At 44.0% G+C, this 22500-nt stretch overlaps 1 protein-coding gene across 6 annotated transcripts in view; it reads left to right on the forward strand.

Moving 5' to 3' along the window:
• Positions 1-22500, forward strand: part of adgrg6 (adhesion G protein-coupled receptor G6) — a 104401-nt gene that overhangs the window by 45548 nt on the left and 36353 nt on the right. For 4 of the 6 annotated variants that reach the window (XM_079643514.1, XM_079643515.1, XM_079643517.1 and 1 more), the window contains 8 exons: positions 13901-13986; positions 15974-16026; positions 17029-17067; positions 19265-19410; positions 19880-19991; positions 20455-20543; positions 21234-21298; positions 21373-21509. In XM_079643514.1, coding sequence (XP_079499640.1) covers positions 13901-13986; positions 15974-16026; positions 17029-17067; positions 19265-19410; positions 19880-19991; positions 20455-20543; positions 21234-21298; positions 21373-21509 — 727 coding nt within the window. Of the gene's footprint in view, positions 1-2534; positions 2629-3649; positions 3728-4699; positions 4784-13900; positions 13987-15973; positions 16027-17028; positions 17068-19264; positions 19411-19879; positions 19992-20454; positions 20544-21233; positions 21299-21372; positions 21510-22500 lie in introns of those variants that run through there. The other 2 variants (XM_079643518.1, XM_079643519.1) reach the window with 2 other exon arrangements.

Genomic DNA, 22500 nt, shown 5'->3' on the forward strand with positions numbered 1-22500 from the left:
ATAGGTGGTGGAGTACCTGATACCAGAAACATGTACTTAAAGGTGGGGTAGGTAAGTTTGAGAAACCGGCTCGAGATACACTTGTTGTTATATTCCATGGAATGCTCTCAACATCCAGATAGCAATGAATATCTGAAGAGCTTTGACAACAAATCCAGAAAGAAAATCATCTGTAGAAGCCGTAGCGCTGTAAAAAGCACGACCAATCATCTGAGCCGGCTAAAGTAACTGGATGGCCTACCTGCCTGTCAGTCTTCCATCTGTGCACAAACTGACCTCGTGCCCTCATTGGTCATGAAGCAGTTCGTGTGTTGGAGGAGGGGCTCTGTGAGGAAGTGGAAGCTGGTTTCTCCAAAATGACCTCCCCCACCTTTAATTAGTCTTCTTAGTTGCTTTCCTTTCCCTGCAGTGGGTCGTTAGTGCATGTAAATGGTCTGCAAAGGCTCGAATCCCTGTGTTCCCTCAGAAGGAGTTTAAATACTAACTAACCTGAACATGAGCAGAACAGAGACCCTCGAGTATCAAGGTTTACGAGCGCTATGACGTGATGTCGGCTTTACTGTAAATCCATTCTGTTTTCTGTGTGGTCCGTCTGGTACGATTTGTGATCTCCAGTTCCCTCTCCCGTCACTACATCTCCAACCACCGTCCTCACCACTAGCATGCCACTAACCCCAGCCATCATTACCACCTCCTCCTCCTCCACCTCCTCCTCCACCTCCTCCTCCTCCACCTCTTCCTCCTCCACCTCCTCCTCCTCCACCAGCAGCTCCACCAGCTCCTCTACCTCCTCCTCTGGTAAGGCTTCCTCTGCTTCGCTAACTGAACATACCAGGCAAATCTTTCCAAAGTGGATTCAAGTATTAAAATTGGTGCATCAACTCCTTCTGAAGAGCCGGTTAGCCACTCCAAGAAGACGGCTATTTTCACCGATGTCTTGGAAACTTAATTTGTAGCCATAAAATCTCTTTCCCTTGATCTGTTTAAATCTTCTTGGTGTCAAATCATACATTTTTGACCACTAAGAAACCAAATGAAGACATCAGGAATAACTCAGAAGCTCCTTTTTACCAAGCCATACAATCAATAAAACCAGCCAATGGGAAACCGGGTAGCCTAATATGCATTTTAGTGTAGGGGTGGAGGCTGTTTGGGGCGTAGCAGAGGTAGTACTCCTGCAGCACAGACACACTGGTGACATCATGGTATTGTCAGATAACTCATGTTACTAACATAGAAGACTAGCTGTAGTGTTAGCATGGAGGCTAACGGGCTAATTGTCCCCAGAGGGACGAACATGGACATGTTGCTGCTTGAATCTACTTTAGAAAGACTGTCTGCAGCGCTAATGTTATCCACCAGCATCTGTGGACTCTCCATGCTGAGGTGCGAGAAGATCCTTTTTATTGAATACTTTGGTCTCAAGTGCAGTAAAAGTTCTGAATTCAAATGTTACTTAAGTAGGAGTACAGAAGAATGATCAGTCAAATATAAAAGTATTATAGAAGTACTTATTATTATCCTATTCATTTAGTGTTATTATACTAAACTTGGTGGATTAGAAGATAAGTACTCAGATCTTGTACTTGAGTAAAAGTAGAAGTACTCAGATCTTGTACTTGAGTAAAAGTAGAAGTACTCAGATCTTGTAGTAAAAGTAGAAGTACTCAGATCTTGTAGTAAAGGTAGAAGCACTCAGATCTTGTGCTTGAGTAAAAGTAGAAGTACTCGGATCTTGTTCTTGAGTAAAAGTAGAAGTACTCAGATCTTGTACTTGACTAAAAGTAGAAGTACTCAGATCTTGTACTTGAGTAAAAGTAGAAGTACTCAGATCTTGTTCTTGAGTAAAAGTAGAAGTACTCAAATCTTGTACTTGAGTAAAAGTAGAAGTACTCAGATCTTGTACTTGACTAAAAGTAGAAGTACTCAGATCTTGTTCTTGAGTAAAAGTAGAAGTACTCAAATCTTGTACTTGAGTAAAAGTAGAAGTACTCAGATCTTGTACTTGAGTAAAAGTAGAAGTACTCAGATCTTGTACTTGAGTAAAAGTAGAAGTACTCAGATCTTGTAAAGTCTGATTTAAGTGTTGAATATATTTCACATCATAATCCAAATCTTTAAAAGTACACCATTTACCTCTGAACTGTAGTAGAAGTACACAGTTGCATAAAATGTAAATATTCAAGTAAAGTACAAGTGCCTCTTCATTGTACTTGAGTAAATGTACTTTGTTACTTCCCACCTCTGCAAATCCTGATTATTGTTTTGTATCTTTGTAAGAATATGTATTTATTTTTGCATTCATATTTTGGCACACTCATCTCAGTTGACTCGACTATTTGTAATTTATTATGTAAAAAATGTGGCAAAAACAAAGAAACGTTAAATTAGATCGGCTCCGAGATGCTCCCGGGAAACTAGGGTTTGTGCCCCAAAGGTCAAAAAGGTTTGATCTACTTTCTGACATTGGTCCTGAAACCAGACCGAAGTGGAGCGTGTCCCTTTAACACAGTGTGCTTCTGTGTTTCTGACATGCTGACTTATTGTGCTAACCAGTAATGCCAACCACCGCCACCACCGCCGCCACCAGCGCTGCCACTAACGCTTCAGCCAGCAGCACCACAACCGGTAAGGAAGCTAACAAAATCCTGTCGCCAGCCAACATCTAAACACATACTCAATATCATGTTTAGACAATAGTTCTGCATACCCATTTGCATTTCCCTTATAGTGTTGAGAAAGAGAAATTAAGAAACTGGAATTATATAAAAGTACGTGACCTTACAGTTAGCCTATATCCCGTTAGCTCCTCAGTAGCAGCACGCCACATGGTCAGGTAGCTAACAAAATCCTGTCGCTAGCCAACATTTAAAACACATTCATAACTCAATATTTCCTTTGCATATTCTTACCGTGTTGAGAAAGAGAAATTAAGAAAATTGAAGTAATTAAGAGCTGCTATACATGTATGTCACCTTTTCAAGCTAGCCTTACCGTTAGCTCCTCAGTAGCAGCACGCCACATGGTCAGAAAGCTAACAAAATCCTTCAGCTAATTACGTGAGACGACGCTCTGTTATTAACAACTCATACAATTACTCATTTGTATTTTCCTTGCACATTATTGTGGCGTTGAGAAAGATAAATTCACTTTTTTTAAATCTAGGTTTTCATGGTTAGCTTCGGAGTAGTGCTAGCCAAAGTTAAATCAGCTCTCTGTCAATCATGTACGGTTTCTTTCACCTGTCTTTTTTAGGATCATTTCCCTTTAATTAACAGACAGGTCATTATTTTTAAGCCGCTGTGATGTTTTTATTTCCATAACTTTGCAGAAATATACATGTCAAACTAGTTTTTTTGACTTTTGTCCCAACAAATAAATGTGTTTTTACTTTGAGTTTCCCACAAAATGGCTGTTTTATTATCTTGTAATCTCCATGATGTAGCTCTGATTTGAGGGGTTGAAGTCACTAGAATATTGACATGTTTTCAGACTAGTGTCCCCATAGTGTCATCGTGTTGTTTAGGTAAATGTCTCCAGGATTTAGCTGTGTTCCTACGATGTGACAACCAGCTTGGTGCATATTGTACCTACAGCTTATGTCTACTAACCTGACTGATATCCTGTGATTGTTTACTCTCCCTTGTAGCCCTGCAGACAACCAGCAGCACAACAACTGCTTCATCTGCTACCACTAACCTCCCAGCTACTAACCCCACAACGCATGGTAAGAGCCACAATGCTGGAGAGATGCTACGGCTAACACGGACTAGCTTTACATTCAAAGGCTGCTGCTACCAATGCATGCAATGGTAACAAACGACTCATTTCTACAGTCGCTAACAAGCCGTGTAAATAACGAACGCTATGTAACTGCCCTCAGCTGTGGAAAAACACTCCTTACAAAACCAAAAAGCAAGAGAAAAAAAAGACCAATAAAACCCCAGAAATGCAGTTAATTTCCCATCGTTGTTAAAACATGATGGGTCCTCATGGATCTGATGGCAGAACATTAATTATGAGGTAAGACGTTCCTCAGCTAATTGCTATTTTTCAGAGAATATTAAAGAACTTTTTAGCGATTGAAAGGACTTTTATGAATGATAATATTTAGCTTAGCCTGATAAATCAACCTTATAAATATAAGCCTGCACAATAAGGTGTGTAACGAGGCCTTAACAAACTCCATTTTTATTTATTTATTGAGATATTTATTCAGTTATTTATAAATGAAATGAAATACACAGAAAGCGTCAGAAAAGGTGATACACGTGTGAAAGTTGAATGTGTTATGTTTATTTATATTTGATGCAGTGACCTAACATTCATAGGTTTCACCATTGTTGTTGATTTTCCCTTCTGTGCAACGAGGTTTTCACTTTGATCAGGAACGACTGGTTTGTTAGAAAGCCTGGCTTCACTACTTTTCTCATACTTTCTCATAATGCTGATCCCACTCCTGACATCAATGATTTCCTGACTTGATTTCAGTCCGTCTGTCCGGAGACCAAGGCTCTGTTTGTTTGGAGGATTGAGAAACATCTACATCTCTGCTTTCTACTGATTCATTCAATCTCCAAAACACTCAAACTGTCAAAAGCTAATATTAAAATGAAATCCTGCCTTTTTTCTCCTCCTGTGCTCGACCATCTTTTGGCCTCCTCCTTTCTCCCCTTTCTGGTTTCGTCTCCACAAACAGTCGCTGCCACGACGCCTCTGCTGCTCTTAGTGACTACTAACCATCCGGCTACTAACCCAGCAGCCACTGCTGCTTCCTCCGGGGGTGAGACACACACCTTCACGCTTATTACCACAACCTAGGTCTTAAAGGTCACTGATTATGCTATATTATAACAATATATTATAACGCCATATCTATACAAAACATGTCTCTGAAGTGTTTTGTTCAAAACCCCAAACAGATCCTTGTAGCCCCACCCCCTCTCTCCCAGCTGTTACTAAAGAGCTGACTCTGGGTCAGTAGCTTCAGAGAGAGAGTAGATCTCATCAGGAGAACTCTCCCAGCAGAAACTCAGCTAAATGCTGCCGTGATGAAACTCCACATCCTGTTCCAAACCACATCAAGGATTCTCTCTGAAACAGGATGGAGCTCAAACTCTCTCTCTCTCTCAGGTTTACCACAAGGTGACTTCCTTTTGATTTCCTGCTTCTTCACACACACTCTCTCCAGTACAGGTTAGCTCTGAGTGTTAGCATGCTAATGTAAACACAGACCATATTACTTCCAGAACACGTCTCATTGTTTGTGACAGCAACGTTTCTGATTGGCCCGTGGGGGTAAAGCCCGCCCACATTTTAGTAATGTGGTCATGACGCAGCAAATCTGGATCAGCTCCGTTGTTCCCCTGTTTTTAGAGAAGTGGGAAGGGAGGAGAAGAGAGAGGGGTTTATTTCCTGACACTTTGAGAGTCTCCTGACACACCGGGGACACACCGGGGACACACGGGGAAACACCGGGGACACATGGTGACACACCGGAGACACATGGGGACACACCGGGGACACATGGTGATGTAGAAAAGACATCAGAAAGTGCATCTAGCTTGATAGGAGACCTTTACCACTCGATTATCATTGGGTCTGGACTCTAGATGTTTTTCGTACTTCTTTTCACTTTTTTTCCCGTTAGAAAATTCTAATCTTTGCTATCTTCTAAGAGTTAATTAATCTAATGATTGCTGGCTGTTCCACATGTATATTCTTCGCAGCAAGTTTCCTGCTGCTGGTGATCCTGATATTTTACTAGGTCTATCACATTGGTCTTAATCTCATTAGAGCCTTTGCATCAAATCTCTGTGACTCAGTTTCCTTCTGATCAGGGTGCATGGCGGCCAACAGGTGCAAACACAACGGCTTCATTTCCATGTGTTTTGGAACATTTGTGTTTTTATATTTGCATCGTTCCTGAAGCTGTAGTGTGTTTCTCCGAGTGGACATGTTTTGCCCCTGTGGGCCACTGAGGTGTTAACTCACAACAATCATTCACAAAGAAACCAAATGTTGTTGAAAAAGCAAAAACTCTTCTGGTTTGGTTTCCTGATCTTTTACTGTGTCTTCTATTCTTTACACCGGCCTCTTTCTTAACACGAGTCTTTCTTTTAAGAGAATCACAAATATAAAGCTCATGAAGGTACAGTGATCTGATCTGATGCCCAGGCTTCAGGCCGTTCCTAATGGTTGTGTTTACTTCTACTTTGTTCATTCATTTAAAACATTGCCTTTGTTTATTGTCTGTAACCTGCTCTTTCATTATAATGGCGTCTGGCTTGATGACAGTGAAGGAGTCTGCAGTGAGGTCTCCATCCCAGTCCTCCCGATCCAAGCCTCTTCTCCCAGCCGCTCCAAACAGAAGGCGTCGGCATGTGTTTGGATTAACCACTGCAGGGTCTTCCATTCCTCATGCACCAAGACCCCCATCTGCTCGGGGGTTTCACCGCAGGACGCTTGTATTCAGACCTCCAGCCCCGGCCCCTACTCTCCTAGATAAAGCGTCTTTAGCCGCCAGATTCTTAGCCCTGACTCGGGGACCTCCACCTCCACCTGAAACCCCTCGACCAAGACCTCCACGCCTCCTCCCACGGCCCCGAAACCATCGCCGCCCCAAGACCTCTCTGGGGTTCATCTCCACGCCTCTGATCTGGGAGGGCAGGAAGAGGCCGGCTGGAGGCCGACGCCCGGCTTCAACCAGAACAACACCCCGGCCAGAGGTTCACTTCACAAAATCTGCACAACCAACGGGACTCAAACCCACACAGAGGCGCGCAACACATGCACCCGCGTTGAAAAGCACAACTACTGCAACTTACATGCAACTTACATCACAACCAAACGAGGAGACCCCTACACCTGCTCAACCCTCAAGACCCCCTCCTGAACCAGTTCTGTCTCAGGAGTCGTCTCCTCATGAGGGCAGAGATGATGCACCGGCTGCAAAGGAACCCCTCGCTTCATCGTCTTCATTGCTGTCCTCATCCTCGGTCCTGAGCAACAGGAAGAACAAACCCGCAGCGCCGCAGTGGTCGTTGCTGAGCGGGCGGGAAACTCCAACGGTGGATGAGTTCCCGTCGGGGTCAGAGGTGTTTGCGTACGAGCTTCCAGAAAACACGGATGCTTTCAACTTGTATGAGTTTGACGCTGCGTACGCTTTGGACGAACCTGCCACCGCCCCTCCAGCTTTCATCGACCCAAACTCCTTCAACAGATCGGACCCTCAGGGTGCTTCACTTCCTGCTGCACACCCTTTGACAGTCTCTGAAGGAGGAGGCGTTCACATCCACTCGGAAAGCCCAGTGAGTGCTTTAGCAGCAGGAAGTGAGCTTTCTCTAGAAGCTGTCATCAGCAGGTCTCTGACAGCAGCTCAAACACACCACAGGACCCCAAACCACTCTCAGTCTAGTGGGCAAAAGCAAGAGGACATGTCCTACACACAAACCTTAACTGAACCACCACCCCCTCCTATCCCCCCCCTGCCATCGCTCCACTTCCCACAGACTGTGTTACCGGTGTTAGGACGGAGCTCCTCTCTGATTTCCCCAAAGCACATCTTCTCTTCTTCCGTGCTTCAGAATAAAAACATGGCTGATAGACCCTCCTCTTCCCTTTCTTTAAACTCCCTGCACAGTGTGTATGAAACAGACAGAACTAGAAGTCCGGACTCTAGACTGATTAACTATTCAAACACACAGACACACACATCTGCCTCTCCTCATAGACCATTTCCTTCCTCCTCTCCTTCTGCTCTCACCAAAGCCGTCTCTTCGAACATGTTTCCATCCCCTCTCGACGTCCACTCCTCCAGAACTCTCCTAACCCCTCCACTTCCCTTTTCCTCAGCATCTACTTCCTTTACTAATACCCTCCCCCCTACCCAGTCCTCTCCTCCCTTCTGGCCCTCTACCAGTCCTCTGCTACCCTCTCCTGTCCTCCCCTCCTCTTCCCAACGAAGGCTTTCAGAAACAGACGCTGTTGTTGAATCTGCTCACCTTCAGCCTCGTCTGTTGTCGCTTCTTTCTCTGTCGACAGCGTCCTCTTCGTCACTTCCTGTCTTCCCTAAAGCCTTGTCCGTCCCGCAGATTGTTGATGATGCACTGCTCCCTGAAGACCACTCTTCTAAAGAGTCCACTAACAATAAATCAGAAGCCGTTAGGAGCCGGTCACCCAACTCTGAGAGCGATCGTACGCTTGATACGCAATCAGGTTTGTTGGTTCATTCAGTTGGGACATTTCTAGAGTCCTCCTTTAGTCAAACTCCTTCAGGACTATACATGGAGCACATTGCACCAAGTGCTGCTGTATTTACATCAGACTTACCCCCGGAGACACTGGCTTCCTCAATGGTGTTGTGGCCTTCAGCCAGCCTGTCAGGTCACTCAGATCAGAGAGGTTTGAGCCATATACATTCACCAGAAGAGCCTCACACTGTCTTTACATCTCAGACAGCAGCTGTCATCCCCCGGGCCTCTGAACGCACCCTGACTCTGCTGCAGGGAAATATAGAAACAATGCCAATTATACACTCTGCTTCTGTGACTTCAAATCACATCCTTTCAACCGGGAGTCTCCTTTCAACCGGGAGTCTCCTTTCAACCGGGAGTCTCCTTTCTACCGGGAGTCTCCTTTCAACCGGGAGTTTCCTTTCAACCCCGAGTCTCCTTTCAACCCTGAGTTTCCTTTCTACCGGGAGTTTCCTTTCAACCGGGAGTCTCCTTTCCCATCCCGTTGACAAGCTGTCGCTCACTGCAGCGTCAGAGGCTCGTCCTGCTGCCACGCTGATGCTGTCTGTAGCAGAGAAGCCTTTTCTCGTGGCTCAGACCTCTTCATCAGGGTCACAGAACAAAGACACTTCCAGCCTGACCTCAAGCAGAGGTCCATGGAGGCTGCAGCACACAATCTCACATTTGCAAATGAACACAAACACCTCTCACAGTGAGCACGATGCCACATTTAATCACCCCACACCCCCTTTGTTATTTCCACCCCTCACGGCCCAGCACGGCAGCACGAGCGCACTGACTATCACCGCAGCCCCCGAGCACGCTTCAGGGCTGGATTATACGCACCGCTCAACCTCGACACATCCGAACACTGAACACACACACCCTGACATGCACACACACCCTGACATGCACACACACCCTGACATGCACACACACCCTGACATGCACACACACCCTGACATGCACACACACCCTGACATGCACACACACCCTGACATGCACACACACCCTGACATGCACACACACCCTGACATGCACACACGCCCTGACGCTCTCCACAGCATGTTTCTGAATGCAAGTGAGAAACGTACTCAAAATGCAGAGGTTGGGGGGCGGCAATCATCCCCCTCTCTCCCCCTCGCAGAAACTCTCACACCTTCTTTTCTCTCTCTTCCACTTTATATTCCTTTTGGCAAACCCTCCCTCCCCCTCTCCCCCACCATCACCCCTTTCCTCTCTCCTCTCCTCCCATTACAATCACTGTCTGCCAGCACAGAAGAGGCAGAAATGGTTGCATTTTTGCCAAATTGGCCGACCGCTGGATTCCACCAGCCCACACCACCCCGATCCCCCCCGGACGGATTACAACTGACCCTCTCACACCCGACACAGCCAATCACACTCCCTCTTCGCCAAGCTCTCACACTCACTCAAGACAAATTCAAATCAAGCCACTCTTTTCTTCCTGCAGAAGAGAAAGGTAAAGAGGACTTTGTGCCACCTCTTGCAAACCGCTCACAAACAGCGACTGCCTCTCAGTCTGTCGCTGACCCAGCCTCTCAGTCTGTCGCTGACCCGGCCTCTCAGTCTGTCGCTGACCCGGCCTCTCAGTCTGTCGCTGACCCAGCCTCTCAGTCTGTCGCTGACCCAGCCTCTCAGTCTGTCGCTGACCCAGCCTCTCATTCTGTCGCTGACCCAGCCTCTCAGTCTGTCACTGACCCAGCCTCTCAGTCTGTCGCTGACCCAGCCTCTCAGTCTGTCGCTGACCCAGCCTCTCAGTCTGTCGCTGACCCAGCCTCTCAGTCTGTCGCTGACCCAGCCTCTCAGTCTGTCGCTGACCCAGCCTCTCAGTCTGTCGCTGACCCAGCCTCTCAGTCTGTCACTGACCCAGCCTCTCAGTCTGTCACTGACCCAGCCTCTCAGTCTGTCGCTGACCCTGCCTCTCAGTCTGTCGCTGACCCAGCCTCTCAGTCTGTCGCTGACCCAGCCTCTCAGTCTGTCGCTGACCCAGCCGCTCAGTCTGTCGCTGACCCAGCCTCTCAGTCTGTCGCTGACCCAGCCTCTCAGTCTGTCGCTGACCCTGCCTCTCAGTCTGTCACTGACCCAGCCTCTCAGTCTGTCGCTGACCCAGCCTCTCAGTCTGAGGCCTCACACAACCGGAGTTCGTCTGGGAAACTGTGGCATCTGTCTGCTTCCTTTGACCCTGCGGACGTTGTTCCAAAGATACACACTGCAGATGATGATGATGATGATGATGATGATGATGATGATGATGATGATGATGATGATGATAATGATGATGATGATGATGATGATGATTTATCCCCTCATGATGATGTAACTCTGGATGTAAATGCTTCCCCTAACACTCAGTCGTTTCCTGCTGATATGCAAACTACCTCTCCAAGCCCCGCTGCCACCGTCTCCGAACAGCCCGTCAATGCTCCTGTTATTCTGAACCCTCTCCACCCTTCTGGACTCCCCACCCCCTCCTACCTTCCAGCCTCCAGATCCCCCAATTTCTCCTCGATCCACGGCCCAGGTCAAGGCCTCATTTCTGGGCTTGAGGGGCCCACACCTCCTGGGAGTGCCTCCCACACAGCAGGCCTTAAAAACAACGCCATGTCAAATGCAACAACTGCTTTAACGATCAAAGACTCGCCTTCAGTGCCAATTAAAACTACAAACACCACCAAGGCTGATAAGGCTACAACCCTAATTGGAAAAGTAGATGTGGAAGAATCTCCGGGGAACGTGACAGGCAGCAAACAAACAGCAGGGGATGCAAGCACGTCGACAAAGTCAAATGTAACTGTTTCAAAGCCCGGTTTGAACCCAAGTGTGTCTAATCAGCACTCAGGAGGTTTCACAAAGGGTGGAGGAGTCATTCCTTCCCCTCCGCTGTCCGCGGTCGTCACCGCTCCCCGTTTTATAACCACAAAGAGCTCCACTACCCTCAAAGCAGTCAGTCTGTCCGCTAGCCTTGGCGGTGGATCAGCAGCCGGGCCCGCGGGGCCATGCCAATGTAAACATCGCTTTCATTTTACATGTCTGTGTGGACTGTCATCGGGGAACAGTATGTCACGCAGTTACAACAGGACTTGTAGACGTAGAGAACCAGTAATGACAGAAGCATGCACTGCAAACAATCACAGCAGTAACTTGAGTCTTAAAATCGATTTGTTGCAGCGTAAACTATATGGCCAAAGGTTTATGGACCGGTGTTTTTATAAAAGAGTTCTTCCAACTTCTCATACGGACGGCTTCACTTTCTCACGGTGCGTTCACATCGGACAGGAAGTGAGGATTCCTCCCACATTACTCACGAAACATCATCTGTGTTTACTCCCGTCACTCAAACTAAACGCTCTGGTGTCGAGGCGGGACTTATCTCAATGTAGATATCAACAACAACAACAACATTAACTTATTTTGCCGTGATTAGTTATTATCTAAACGATGCCACAATAACGAGATACTAATTGAATCAATGCTTTACACGCCTACAAACCTCACGTGGACCTAAAGCAGTCAATCTGCTTCTTTGCTCTGACTTCAGATTTTATCGTAGACGCACAAATAATGCTTTGCGTCCGGTGTGAACGACCCACAGCGCAGCAAACCGTGACGCTCTACTGTTCTCTTACTAAACGTGTGGTTTGTGAGTTTTGTTCTAACACAAAGCAGCGTGAGGTCTAAAGGTTTCCAGTTTGATAACTTGAGTAGCGTTACCGTCGAACTCCAACTCCACAAAGAGTTAAGGTTTACACGCAATGCAGCATTTTCCCTTTAGGGCATTTGAGTCGGTGCTGATATCATTCAGGTTCTAAAAGCCTTCTTTGGACCCGGACGCAGGAAAGGTCTCTGTTGGCTTTTTCCTGCACTTTGAGACACAGCCACTCTTTGCCCGTTTATGGTCAGCTCCGTCTGTTGGACACAAACCAACTACAGATGCCCAAAAACAAAAAGCCAACATTGCTGGTCAAAAGGAGCTACTTTTAAACATTACCTAAGACCTGGATATCTACAGGTTTTTGGGTTTGCATAAACATCTAAACCTTTGTATGGAGGCTGTTGAAGGAATGATAGGCTGCCATCGCATGGGCCAACAAGTCCCCCAGCAAGTCCTCCAGCAAGTCCTCCTCTGCTGGAAAGGGTTTCAAAAATGCTATTTTAACATCAGAATATTACTAGAACACCTTGACTACAAACAAAGAGGTAGGAACATGGTGTGTTTCAGACTAACGGCAAGCATCTATTTTTACCCATGTAAACAACTTGGATGTCAAACATTTTTAGAGCAGAGCAATATGCCTATTTATGCTGGTGTCTGCGACTTTTGGCCATATAGTGTGTGAGTAATGCTCGATTCAAAAACTAAAATACTGAAGCCGATCGAGCTGCTGATCGTACCGAAGCTTTTGGCATAAATGGTATTTTTACATTTAATAAAACAACAGATTTTAAGACTGAAAACACGATTCAATGAGTAGTTTAGGTGGGGTCTTGATATCTGCGTTTGATCAGTAGGAAGGCTGGTGGTGTAGATATAGACCCGGTGGATGCTTGGGGCTCATCAGGTACAGGGTGGTGATTGGTCGACGTGATTTTAGGAGAACTGTAGGACATTATGTTATCGTTTAGTTGTCCAATCAGACTGTAGTCACCTGGTACTTGTAGTTCAAATAAATCACGTCCGTCCTTTGTCTCTCCTCTACCTCTGTCCACTCGGTCTCTTCTTTATATTCCTCTCCTCATTTTCTTATTCGTTTCTCAGTCCAGTTTCTGTGAGACGTCCTGCCGCTCGTCCTCTCTGACAGGAAGCAGCACAAACCCTATTTCACTGACTTTATTCAGACACATTTGAGTCCTAAACCTGTCAGTCGAGGTGTGCAGGGTGTCCTACAGCAGCTGAGTGCATTAGGGTGGTGTTGGCTAACATTAGAAACACTGCAGTGACACCTAGTGGCCAACATGAAGCACAGCAGGAGAGCTGAGAGCCAGGAGGTTAGAGGACACAAAATATCTCAAAAAGACATGAATTATTTACATGTTAACAGAAGAGAAATACATTAAAGTGATATAAGGGGACATATGAGTTATTTAAAACATTAATACATTTTGTTTTTATCAATAAATATTAACAATTAGAGCTCACACATATCTATAATTTAACTTTCAATTGGGAACAGTGCAGGAAGTCCTCACACAAAAATGTGAAATGAAGAAAAGAAAAAAGCCTTTAAACTAAATGTATGTTCTGACATACAGCTCATACGATCCTAATAAATACAACTGAGAGATTATTCCGTCTTCTAATAATACACTATTATTATATAATTTCACTACATTTCCAAACATGGAAATGTAGTTTTCCTCAAGCCAAACTTATGATTTCACATTTCTGGAGAGAGAACTTTATCGTTTTAATACATAAACCTTTATTTATAGAGTTTAATATTAAAATAAGGGTTTCTTGGTTCATTAAATCCTGGAGAAGTGAAGTTTGAGGTGTTACAAGTGTAATATCCTCCTTCCTCATCGTCACCTTCGTCCCAGCTGAACCTCCTGGGCTGAACCTCTCCTGCTGCGCGTCACACACACCTCCATCACAGCTGAGAAGAACATGTATTCACCATGTGTCATGTGATCCTTCCTCACAGAGGGGCTGTTCTTCAAGGCTTCCTTCCAGGTGGAGGACGGGGCCGAGCTGACCCAGGACCAGCTGGAGAGAGCTGTGGGATTATGGGTAAGAACATATAGATATTAAATACTCAGATCTGGTACTTTAGTAAAAGTAGAAGTACTCAGATCTTGTTCTTGAGTAAAAGTAGAAGTACTCAGATCTTGTTCTTGAGTAAAAGTAGAAGTACTCAGATCTGGTACTTTAGTAAAAGTAGAAGTACTCAGATCTGGTACTTGAGAAAAAGTAGAAGTACTCAGATCTTGTTCTTGAGTAAAAGTAGAAGTACTCAGATCTTGTTCTTGAGTAAAAGTAGAAGTACTCAGATCTTGTTCTTGAGTAAAAGTAGAAGTACTCAGATCTTGTTCTTGAGTAAAAGTAGAAGTACTCAGGTCTTGTTCTTGAGTAAAAGTAGAAGTACTCAGATCTGGTACTTTAGTAAAAGTAGAAGTACTCAGATCTGGTACTTGAGTAAAAGTAGAAGTACTCAGATCTGGTACTTGAGTAAAAGTAGAAGTACTCAGATCTGGTACTTGAGAAAAAGTAGAAGTACTCAGATCTTGTTCTTGAGTAAAAGTAGAAGTACTCAGATCTTGTAGTAAAAGTAGAAGTACTCAGATCTTGTAGTAAAAGTAGAAGTACTCAGATCTGGTACTTGAGAAAAAGTAGAAGTACTCAGATCTTGTTCTTGAGTAAAAGTAGAAGTACTCAGATCTTGTTCTTGAGTAAAAGTAGAAGTACTCAGATCTTGTTCTTGAGTAAAAGTAGAAGTACTCAGATCTTGTTCTTGAGTAAAAGTAGAAGTACTCAGGTCTTGTTCTTGAGTAAAAGTAGAAGTACTCAGATCTGGTACTTTAGTAAAAGTAGAAGTACTCAGATCTGGTACTTGAGTAAAAGTAGAAGTACTCAGATCTGGTACTTGAGTAAAAGTAGAAGTACTCAGATCTTGTTCTTGAGTAAAAGTAGAAGTACTCAGATCTGGTACTTTAGTAAAAGTAGAAGTACTCAGATCTGGTACTTGAGAAAAAGTAGAAGTACTCAGATCTTGTTCTTGAGTAAAAGTAGAAGTACTCAGATCTTGTTCTTGAGTAAAAGTAGAAGTACTCAGATCTTGTTCTTGAGTAAAAGTAGAAGTACTCAGATCTTGTTCTTGAGTAAAAGTAGAAGTACTCAGGTCTTGTTCTTGAGTAAAAGTAGAAGTACTCAGATCTGGTACTTTAGTAAAAGTAGAAGTACTCAGATCTGGTACTTGAGTAAAAGTAGAAGTACTCAGATCTGGTACTTGAGTAAAAGTAGAAGTACTCAGATCTGGTACTTGAGAAAAAGTAGAAGTACTCAGATCTTGTTCTTGAGTAAAAGTAGAAGTACTCAGATCTTGTAGTAAAAGTAGAAGTACTCAGATCTTGTAGTAAAAGTAGAAGTACTCAGATCTTGTGCTTGAGTAAAGGTAGAAGTACTCAGATCTTGTACTTGAGTAAAAGTAGAAGTACTCAGATCTTGTTCTTGAGTAAAAGTAGAAGTACTCAGGTCTTGTACTTGAGTAAAAGTAGAAGTACTCAGATCTTGTACTTTAGTAAAAGTAGAAGTACTCAGATCTTGTTCTTGATTTAAAGTAGAAGTACTCAGATCTTGTTCTTGATTTAAAGTAGAAGTACTCAGATCTTGTACTTTAGTAAAAGTAGAAGTACTCAGATCTTGTTCTTGATTTAAAGTAGAAGTACTCAGATCTTGTACTTGAGTAAAAGTAGAAGTCCCAGAGTGTAGGAATACTCTGTTACAGTAAAACTCCTGCATTCAAAATGTTCCTCAAGTGAAAGAAGAAAGTATTATCATCAAAATATAGTAAAAGTTGTACATATTGGTCAAGTAGTAAAGTAAAGTACAAGTACCTCTAAAGTGTACTTAACTACAGGACTTGACTAAATGTACTCAGTTACTTTACACCTCTGTCACCAACTATACTATTAGTACAGGTGACTGGTGAAGAAGTATTTGAAGTATAAAGTTATACAGAATACTTCTGTCATGTGACTGGTGTGTTTTGGTGTTGCAGTTAAATCAGACGTTTCAGAACTGGACTCAGGCGGTCTACGTGGACTCCGTCAGGTGAGGGTCCTCTCCACCACACCTCACACACACACCTCACACACACCTCACACACACCTCACACACACCTCACACACACCTCACACACACACCTCACACACACCTCACACACACACCTCACACACACCTCACACACACCTCACACACACCTCACACACACACATCACACACACCTCACACACACCTCACACACACTACTGATGCGTTCAATTCAAAGTGATTTTCTTTAGATGCTCCAAGTCTTTGTCACATGGACTTTTGGGAGAAATTGACAGACATTTTACAACAAAAACAACAACAGAACAACAAGACAATATAACCAATAAGAGCAGAGGACGTGTCATGCGATCGGGGGGATATTACAGTGTGAGGAGACGTGACTTTAGACGTGATTTGAGACGTGATTTGAGATGTGATTTGAGACGTGACTTTAGACGTGATTTGAGACGTGATTTGAGATGTGATTTGAGACGTGACTTTAGACGTGATTTGAGACGTGATTTGAGATGTGATTTGAGACGTGACTTTAGACGTGATTTGAGACGTGATTTGAGATGTGATTTGAGACGTGACTTTAGACGTGATTTGAGACGTGATTTGAGATGTGATTTGAGACGTGACTTTAGACGTGATTTGAGACGTGATTTGAGATGTGATTTGAGACGTGACTTTAGACGTGATTTGAGACGTGATTTGAGGCGTGATTTGAGATGTGATCAGATTGTGAGATACAGAAACATTTACACCTGTTTTTAATACAAATCAAATGTTTGAAATCTCCCCTCCATGCTGTTTTCTCACCTGTTGACTGTGTGTGTGTGTGTGTGTGTGTGTGTGTGTGTGTGTGTGTGTGTGTGTGTGTGTGTGTGTGTGTGTGTGTGTGTGTGTGTGTGTGTGTGTGTGTGTGTGTGTGTGTGTGTGTGTGTGTGTGTGTGTGTGTGTGTGTGTGTGTGTGTGTGTGTGTGTGTGTGTGTGTGTGTGTGTGTGTGTGTGTGTGTGCAGTGTGCAGCCAGGTGTGCAGAAGGAGGGAACCCCGACCAGGTAAGGCTCACTGAACCCTCTCACCTGATGAAGCGATACAATAGGATAACACTTGAATGGTCAGATGAAGTCTGAAATGCTCCTTGCATCACAGCAGCTCCATGTGTAACATCAACATACAAACATCAACACACATGAGAAACAAACAACAACATGGAACATCACAGCAGAGGCCTGTCCTACGAAGCAGGATGTTCTCTTAGCGGCTAACTTCAGGTTAACTCTGGGTTTCCGGTCCTACGAAGCTGGTTCTCTTTTTAGCGGGCTAGATCTCCATGGTAACTGATGCTGAGCGGCTAACCTGCCCCGGAGCAGGTTAGGTTGCAGGCTAAGAGCTCAACTCAGTGAAAGCACTGCCTGCTGACCAATCAGAGCTCAGTGTGCGGAGTTTAAAGCGATCAAGTCATATTACAGGAGAAAGGAAATACAGAAAAGCTGCCGTTGCAGGAAAGACGGCCGGCAGAAATCACCGACTGTGTGAACGTGAACATGAATAGAATATCACCTCCCATCTTCAGAGCAATCTGACTATTAGAACATTAGCGTTAAGAAAGCTTACTTAAATATCTGCCACAACATAAGTAACCGGATCAGAGTAACATTAAGTACAGTCCGCGGCATATCACATCATAATGTATCATCTCCTTATCTGAGTCAGCTGAGCCGTATCTGGCCGTGCAACACTCACAGTGTCACATACTGTATGCAGAAGGATTATTTGAAGCAACACATTAAGTTGAGGAAACACTCGAGTCAAATGTAATGAAAGTCAGATGGTGTCTTAGACGGGGCAGTGATATCATAAACCTGTTCATGTACGCATTCAAACACTTGTTCTGTTACCAGCTGTATTCACCTTGCAGGTGCAGCTATGTGGCTTTGATCCTGGATCAAGTGTTTAAGTCATGGATGTTTAAAGTTTAACTTCTTCATATGTCTAATATTATAGTTGACTTTTCATTCAGGAAGTATGACGCTGCGCTGTCAGTAGCTTCTCCATGTTTGTGATTGGTCAAATGCTCCAGATACCACCCCTTTCATGTGAACGCACCTAACTAGATAGGACACGGCTGGCTTGAGCGATCCACTTGATAACCCGCGTCGTAGGACCGTTTAGTGAGAGCGCGTATGTTTTGGATTAGGCCAACCGGCTAACTCAAACATATCCAGGTTAGGTTGAACCAGCTTCGTAGTACAGGCCTCAGATCCATGTGGAACATCAACAGACAAACATCAACACACATGAGAAACAAACAACAAAATGGAAGATCACAGCAGGATCAGTGAGAGCTGCTCAAAGAGCCTTCAGCGTGCATCTGGTCTGTAGCTCTGTGTTCACTGAGAGGACTGGAGCACAGAGGATGCTTCAGGCTGGAGCACAGAGGATGCTTCAGGCTGGAGCACAGAGGATGCTTCAGGCTGGAGCACAGAGGATGCTTCAGGCTGTCTGGAGCACAGAGGATGCTTCAGGCTGGAGCACAGAGGATGCTTCAGGCTGGAGCAGAGAGGATGCTTCAGGCTGGAGCAGAGAGGATGCTTCAGGCTGGAGCACAGAGGATGCTTCAGGCTGGAGCACAGAGGATGCTTCAGGCTGGAGCAGAGAGGATGCTTCAGGCTGGAGCACAGAGGATGCTTCAGGCTGGAGCACAGAGGATGCTTCAGGCTGGAGCAGAGAGGATGCTTCAGGCTGGAGCACAGAGGATGCTTCAGGCTGTCTGGAGCACAGAGGATGCTTCAGGCTGTCTGGAGCACAGAGGATGCTTCAGGCTGGAGCACAGAGGATGCTTCAGGCTGAAGCAGAGAGGATGCTTCAGGCTGGAGCACAGAGGATGCTTCAGGCTGGAGCACAGAGGATGCTTCAGGCTGGAGCACAGAGGATGCTTCAGGCTGGAGCACAGAGGATGCTTCAGGCTGCCTTTATTGAATCTCCATCAGATGGTAGCAGCTCAGACTCTCTGTTAGAGCATGCTTCGGGTCCCAGGTGATGGTGCTGGAGCCTCTCTGTTTTATAGGGCTATTTTTCTCAAAACACATCTTTTGGATATAAACAGTTGTTCATCCACTCTGAAACAGTCTTCCCTATTATTCTTTAAACAGTCCTTACTGTTAGTTATTTTTCTGTCGTATGTTTTTTTCAATTGCTTAGACAGATGTTGATGTCATCGGTTATGATCCTGTTGTTTGTCTCCGTCTGCAGTTACTTGTGCCAGGCGCTGCTGCTTTATTACTACATATCCAATCAGAGCGTGGGGGAGGCGGAGCTGTCCAATAGGCTGGGCAGCGGGGGGGCGATGGGGGCCGGTCTTCAGCTAGACCCCGCCTCCACCCAGGTGACACTCATAGGTAAGGAAATATTACAAATATGTAAATCATTCATCTTGTTTTTTCAGAATAAAAAACACATTTTTTGAAGGTCATTCAAATTTTCAAAATAAAAGCATGTGTTTTAGAGGGGCATCTTTTTCTCAAAACACATCTTTTGGATATAAACAGTTGTTCGTCCATTTAGTCAAAAATATTCCTTATTATTCTTCCCAGTGATTTTCAGATCGCCTGGATACGTTTTTGATGATTATTCAACTTTTCAAAATAAAAGTTTTTTAAAGGGGCCTTTTTTCCAGATTCATCTTTTAATAATTCAGTTTGTATTTCATTCAGAGACAGTCTTTTCATTTCCTCATCCTTTTCACTTCGGTTCGTTTTTTGAATCGCCTGGATACGCTTTCCCACATTATTCAACATTTCAAAATAAAAGCATACTTTATTTTTATAGGTTTATTATTCATTCCGTGTTTGTTTTTGTGTCCGTCAGAGAACTGTCCCGAGGAGAACCCTCTGCACTACCGCTGGCCCGAGAGCCGGCCCACCGTCACCCAGACGCTGCCCTGCTTCCCCAACAAGGAGCAGAGCACCTCCAGGACCTGGTGACACACACACACACACACACACACACACACACACACACACACACACATATATATATATATATATATATATATATATATAAATGCTGTTAATAACTGCAATACATACCTGGGTGCTAAATCCTCAGAGCTGTGACAGGATGTGTTTTATGTAAATTGTGTAATTTTAAAAATATTTTTGTTATGCATGCTTTAGTTAACATGAAGCTGTCTTTAGCTCTTTTCTGCTGTAGCAATATAAATGTCCCCTCTGTGGGACTAATGAAGGTACTCTACTGTACCGTACTGTAAAGTACAGCTGATACAAATCAAATAGAAATAGTTCAAAAAGAGTATATAAAGTAAATGGAACGATATGTTGGATAAATAATTAGCAGAATGCATCACATTAAAGTGTATGGACTCACGTGATGTTTAAGACATATCGTAGTTTTCTAAACATCCTGTTTCCTGTGTCTCTCAGTTTGATCAGTCCTCAGAACCTCTCTTCCTATTGGTCGGTTGCAGACATCAGTAACTGCACGGACATCGACACCATCGAGGTGTCCGCAGGTAACACCACAGTCCTAATAACTCCACTCTTATTTTCTCTCCTGCACATTCAGTTGTTGAAATACACAGTTTTTATACCTGCAGTCGTCATCTTTGCTTTTTCTTAGTCCTTCTATTCGTTAGGTTTCTTTGGATCTCTTGCACATACAATTCTGCAGATCATTCACATTTTCTAAATAAAAGCATATGTTTATAGGGTCTTTGATCTCGAGACACATTTCCTTTTAAAATACAGTCGTTCACACGTTTGGTGCTAATCTTCACTCTCTCTTATCTTATTTCTTCTGGGCTTTTTTTGGACTGCTTGGACACAAATTTGCAGATCGATCAAATTTTCACAATAAAAGCCTACATTTGATATGGGCCTTATTCTCGAAACATTGAAAATACACAGTTTTTCATTCATTAAGTCGTAGTCTTTCCTCTTATTTGAATATCGTTTTGTTACACATGTTTATATGGATCGCTCAGACACATTTCAATCCGGTTTTCACAATAAAAGCAAATTTTTATAGGGGCTAGTATTCCATTATATAGCAGTGAAGTTGAAAAGGTTCATTTGACTGCAAGAGAATTATAGTTAAAGTGATTACATTTGGATTTATCTGTGTTTAAATGAAGTGTTTGACTCCTTATGCAACATATCATTCAGAAATGTGTTTTAATAACTCAGTGTGTATGTTGTTGCAGAGAACGCAGCAGAGGTGGCGGTGCAGCTCGCCGTCATCACCGACAACGAGCTGTCGGAGGAGGAGGTGTGTACAGACAGATGTTTAAATATCATACATATAAAGGGCAGTGTTTGTTCTGATGGAGGATGCCCCTGCAGGTGTCCAAGGTGGTGTCCAAGGTCAAGCAGCTGGTTGCCGTGGCGAGGATCAACAGCTCGCTGGCCGAGACCGTCGTCACCATCATCTCCAACGTGATGACGAGCTCCGAGAGCACCAGGGCCGCCACCGCTGACAAGTACATCAAATACTGCAGTACTCAACACAACACAACACAATACAACACAACTCAATACAAAACAACACAACACAACACAACTCAACACAACACAACACAACACAACACAACTCAACACAACACAACAGAACACAACACAACACAACACAACACAACACAACACAATACAACACAACAGAACACAACACAACACAACACAACACAACACAACTCAACACAACACAACACAACACAACACAACTCAATACAAAACAACACAACACAACACAACTCAATACAACACAACACAACACAATACAACACAATACAACACAACACAACTCAACACAACACAACACAACACAACACAACACAACACAATACAACACAACACAACACAACACAACACAACACAACTCAACACAATAAAACACAACACAACACAACTCAACACAATACAACACAACACAACACAACTCAACACAACACAACTCAACACAACACAACTCAACACAACACAACACAACACAATACAACACAACACAACACAACACAACACAACACAATACAACACAACACAACACAACTCAACACAACACAACACAACACAACACAACACAACACAATACAACACAACACAACACAACTCAACACAACACAACACAACACAACACAATACAACACAACACAACACAACTCAACACAACACAACTCAACACAACACAACACAACACAACTCAACACAACACAACTCAACACAACACAACACAACTCAACACAACACAACACAACACAACACAACTCAACACAACACAACTCAACACAACACAACTCAATACAACACAACACAACACAACTCAACACAACACAACACAACACAATACAACACAACACAACACAACTCAACACAACACAACACAACACAACACAACACAACACAACACAATACAACACAACACAACACAACTCAACACAACACAACACAACTCAACACAACTCAACACAACACAAC

The sequence above is a fragment of the Notothenia rossii genome, assembly GCF_949606895.1.
Source record: "Notothenia rossii genome assembly, chromosome: 8".
Classification (NCBI taxonomy): Eukaryota; Metazoa; Chordata; class Actinopteri; order Perciformes; family Nototheniidae; genus Notothenia; species Notothenia rossii.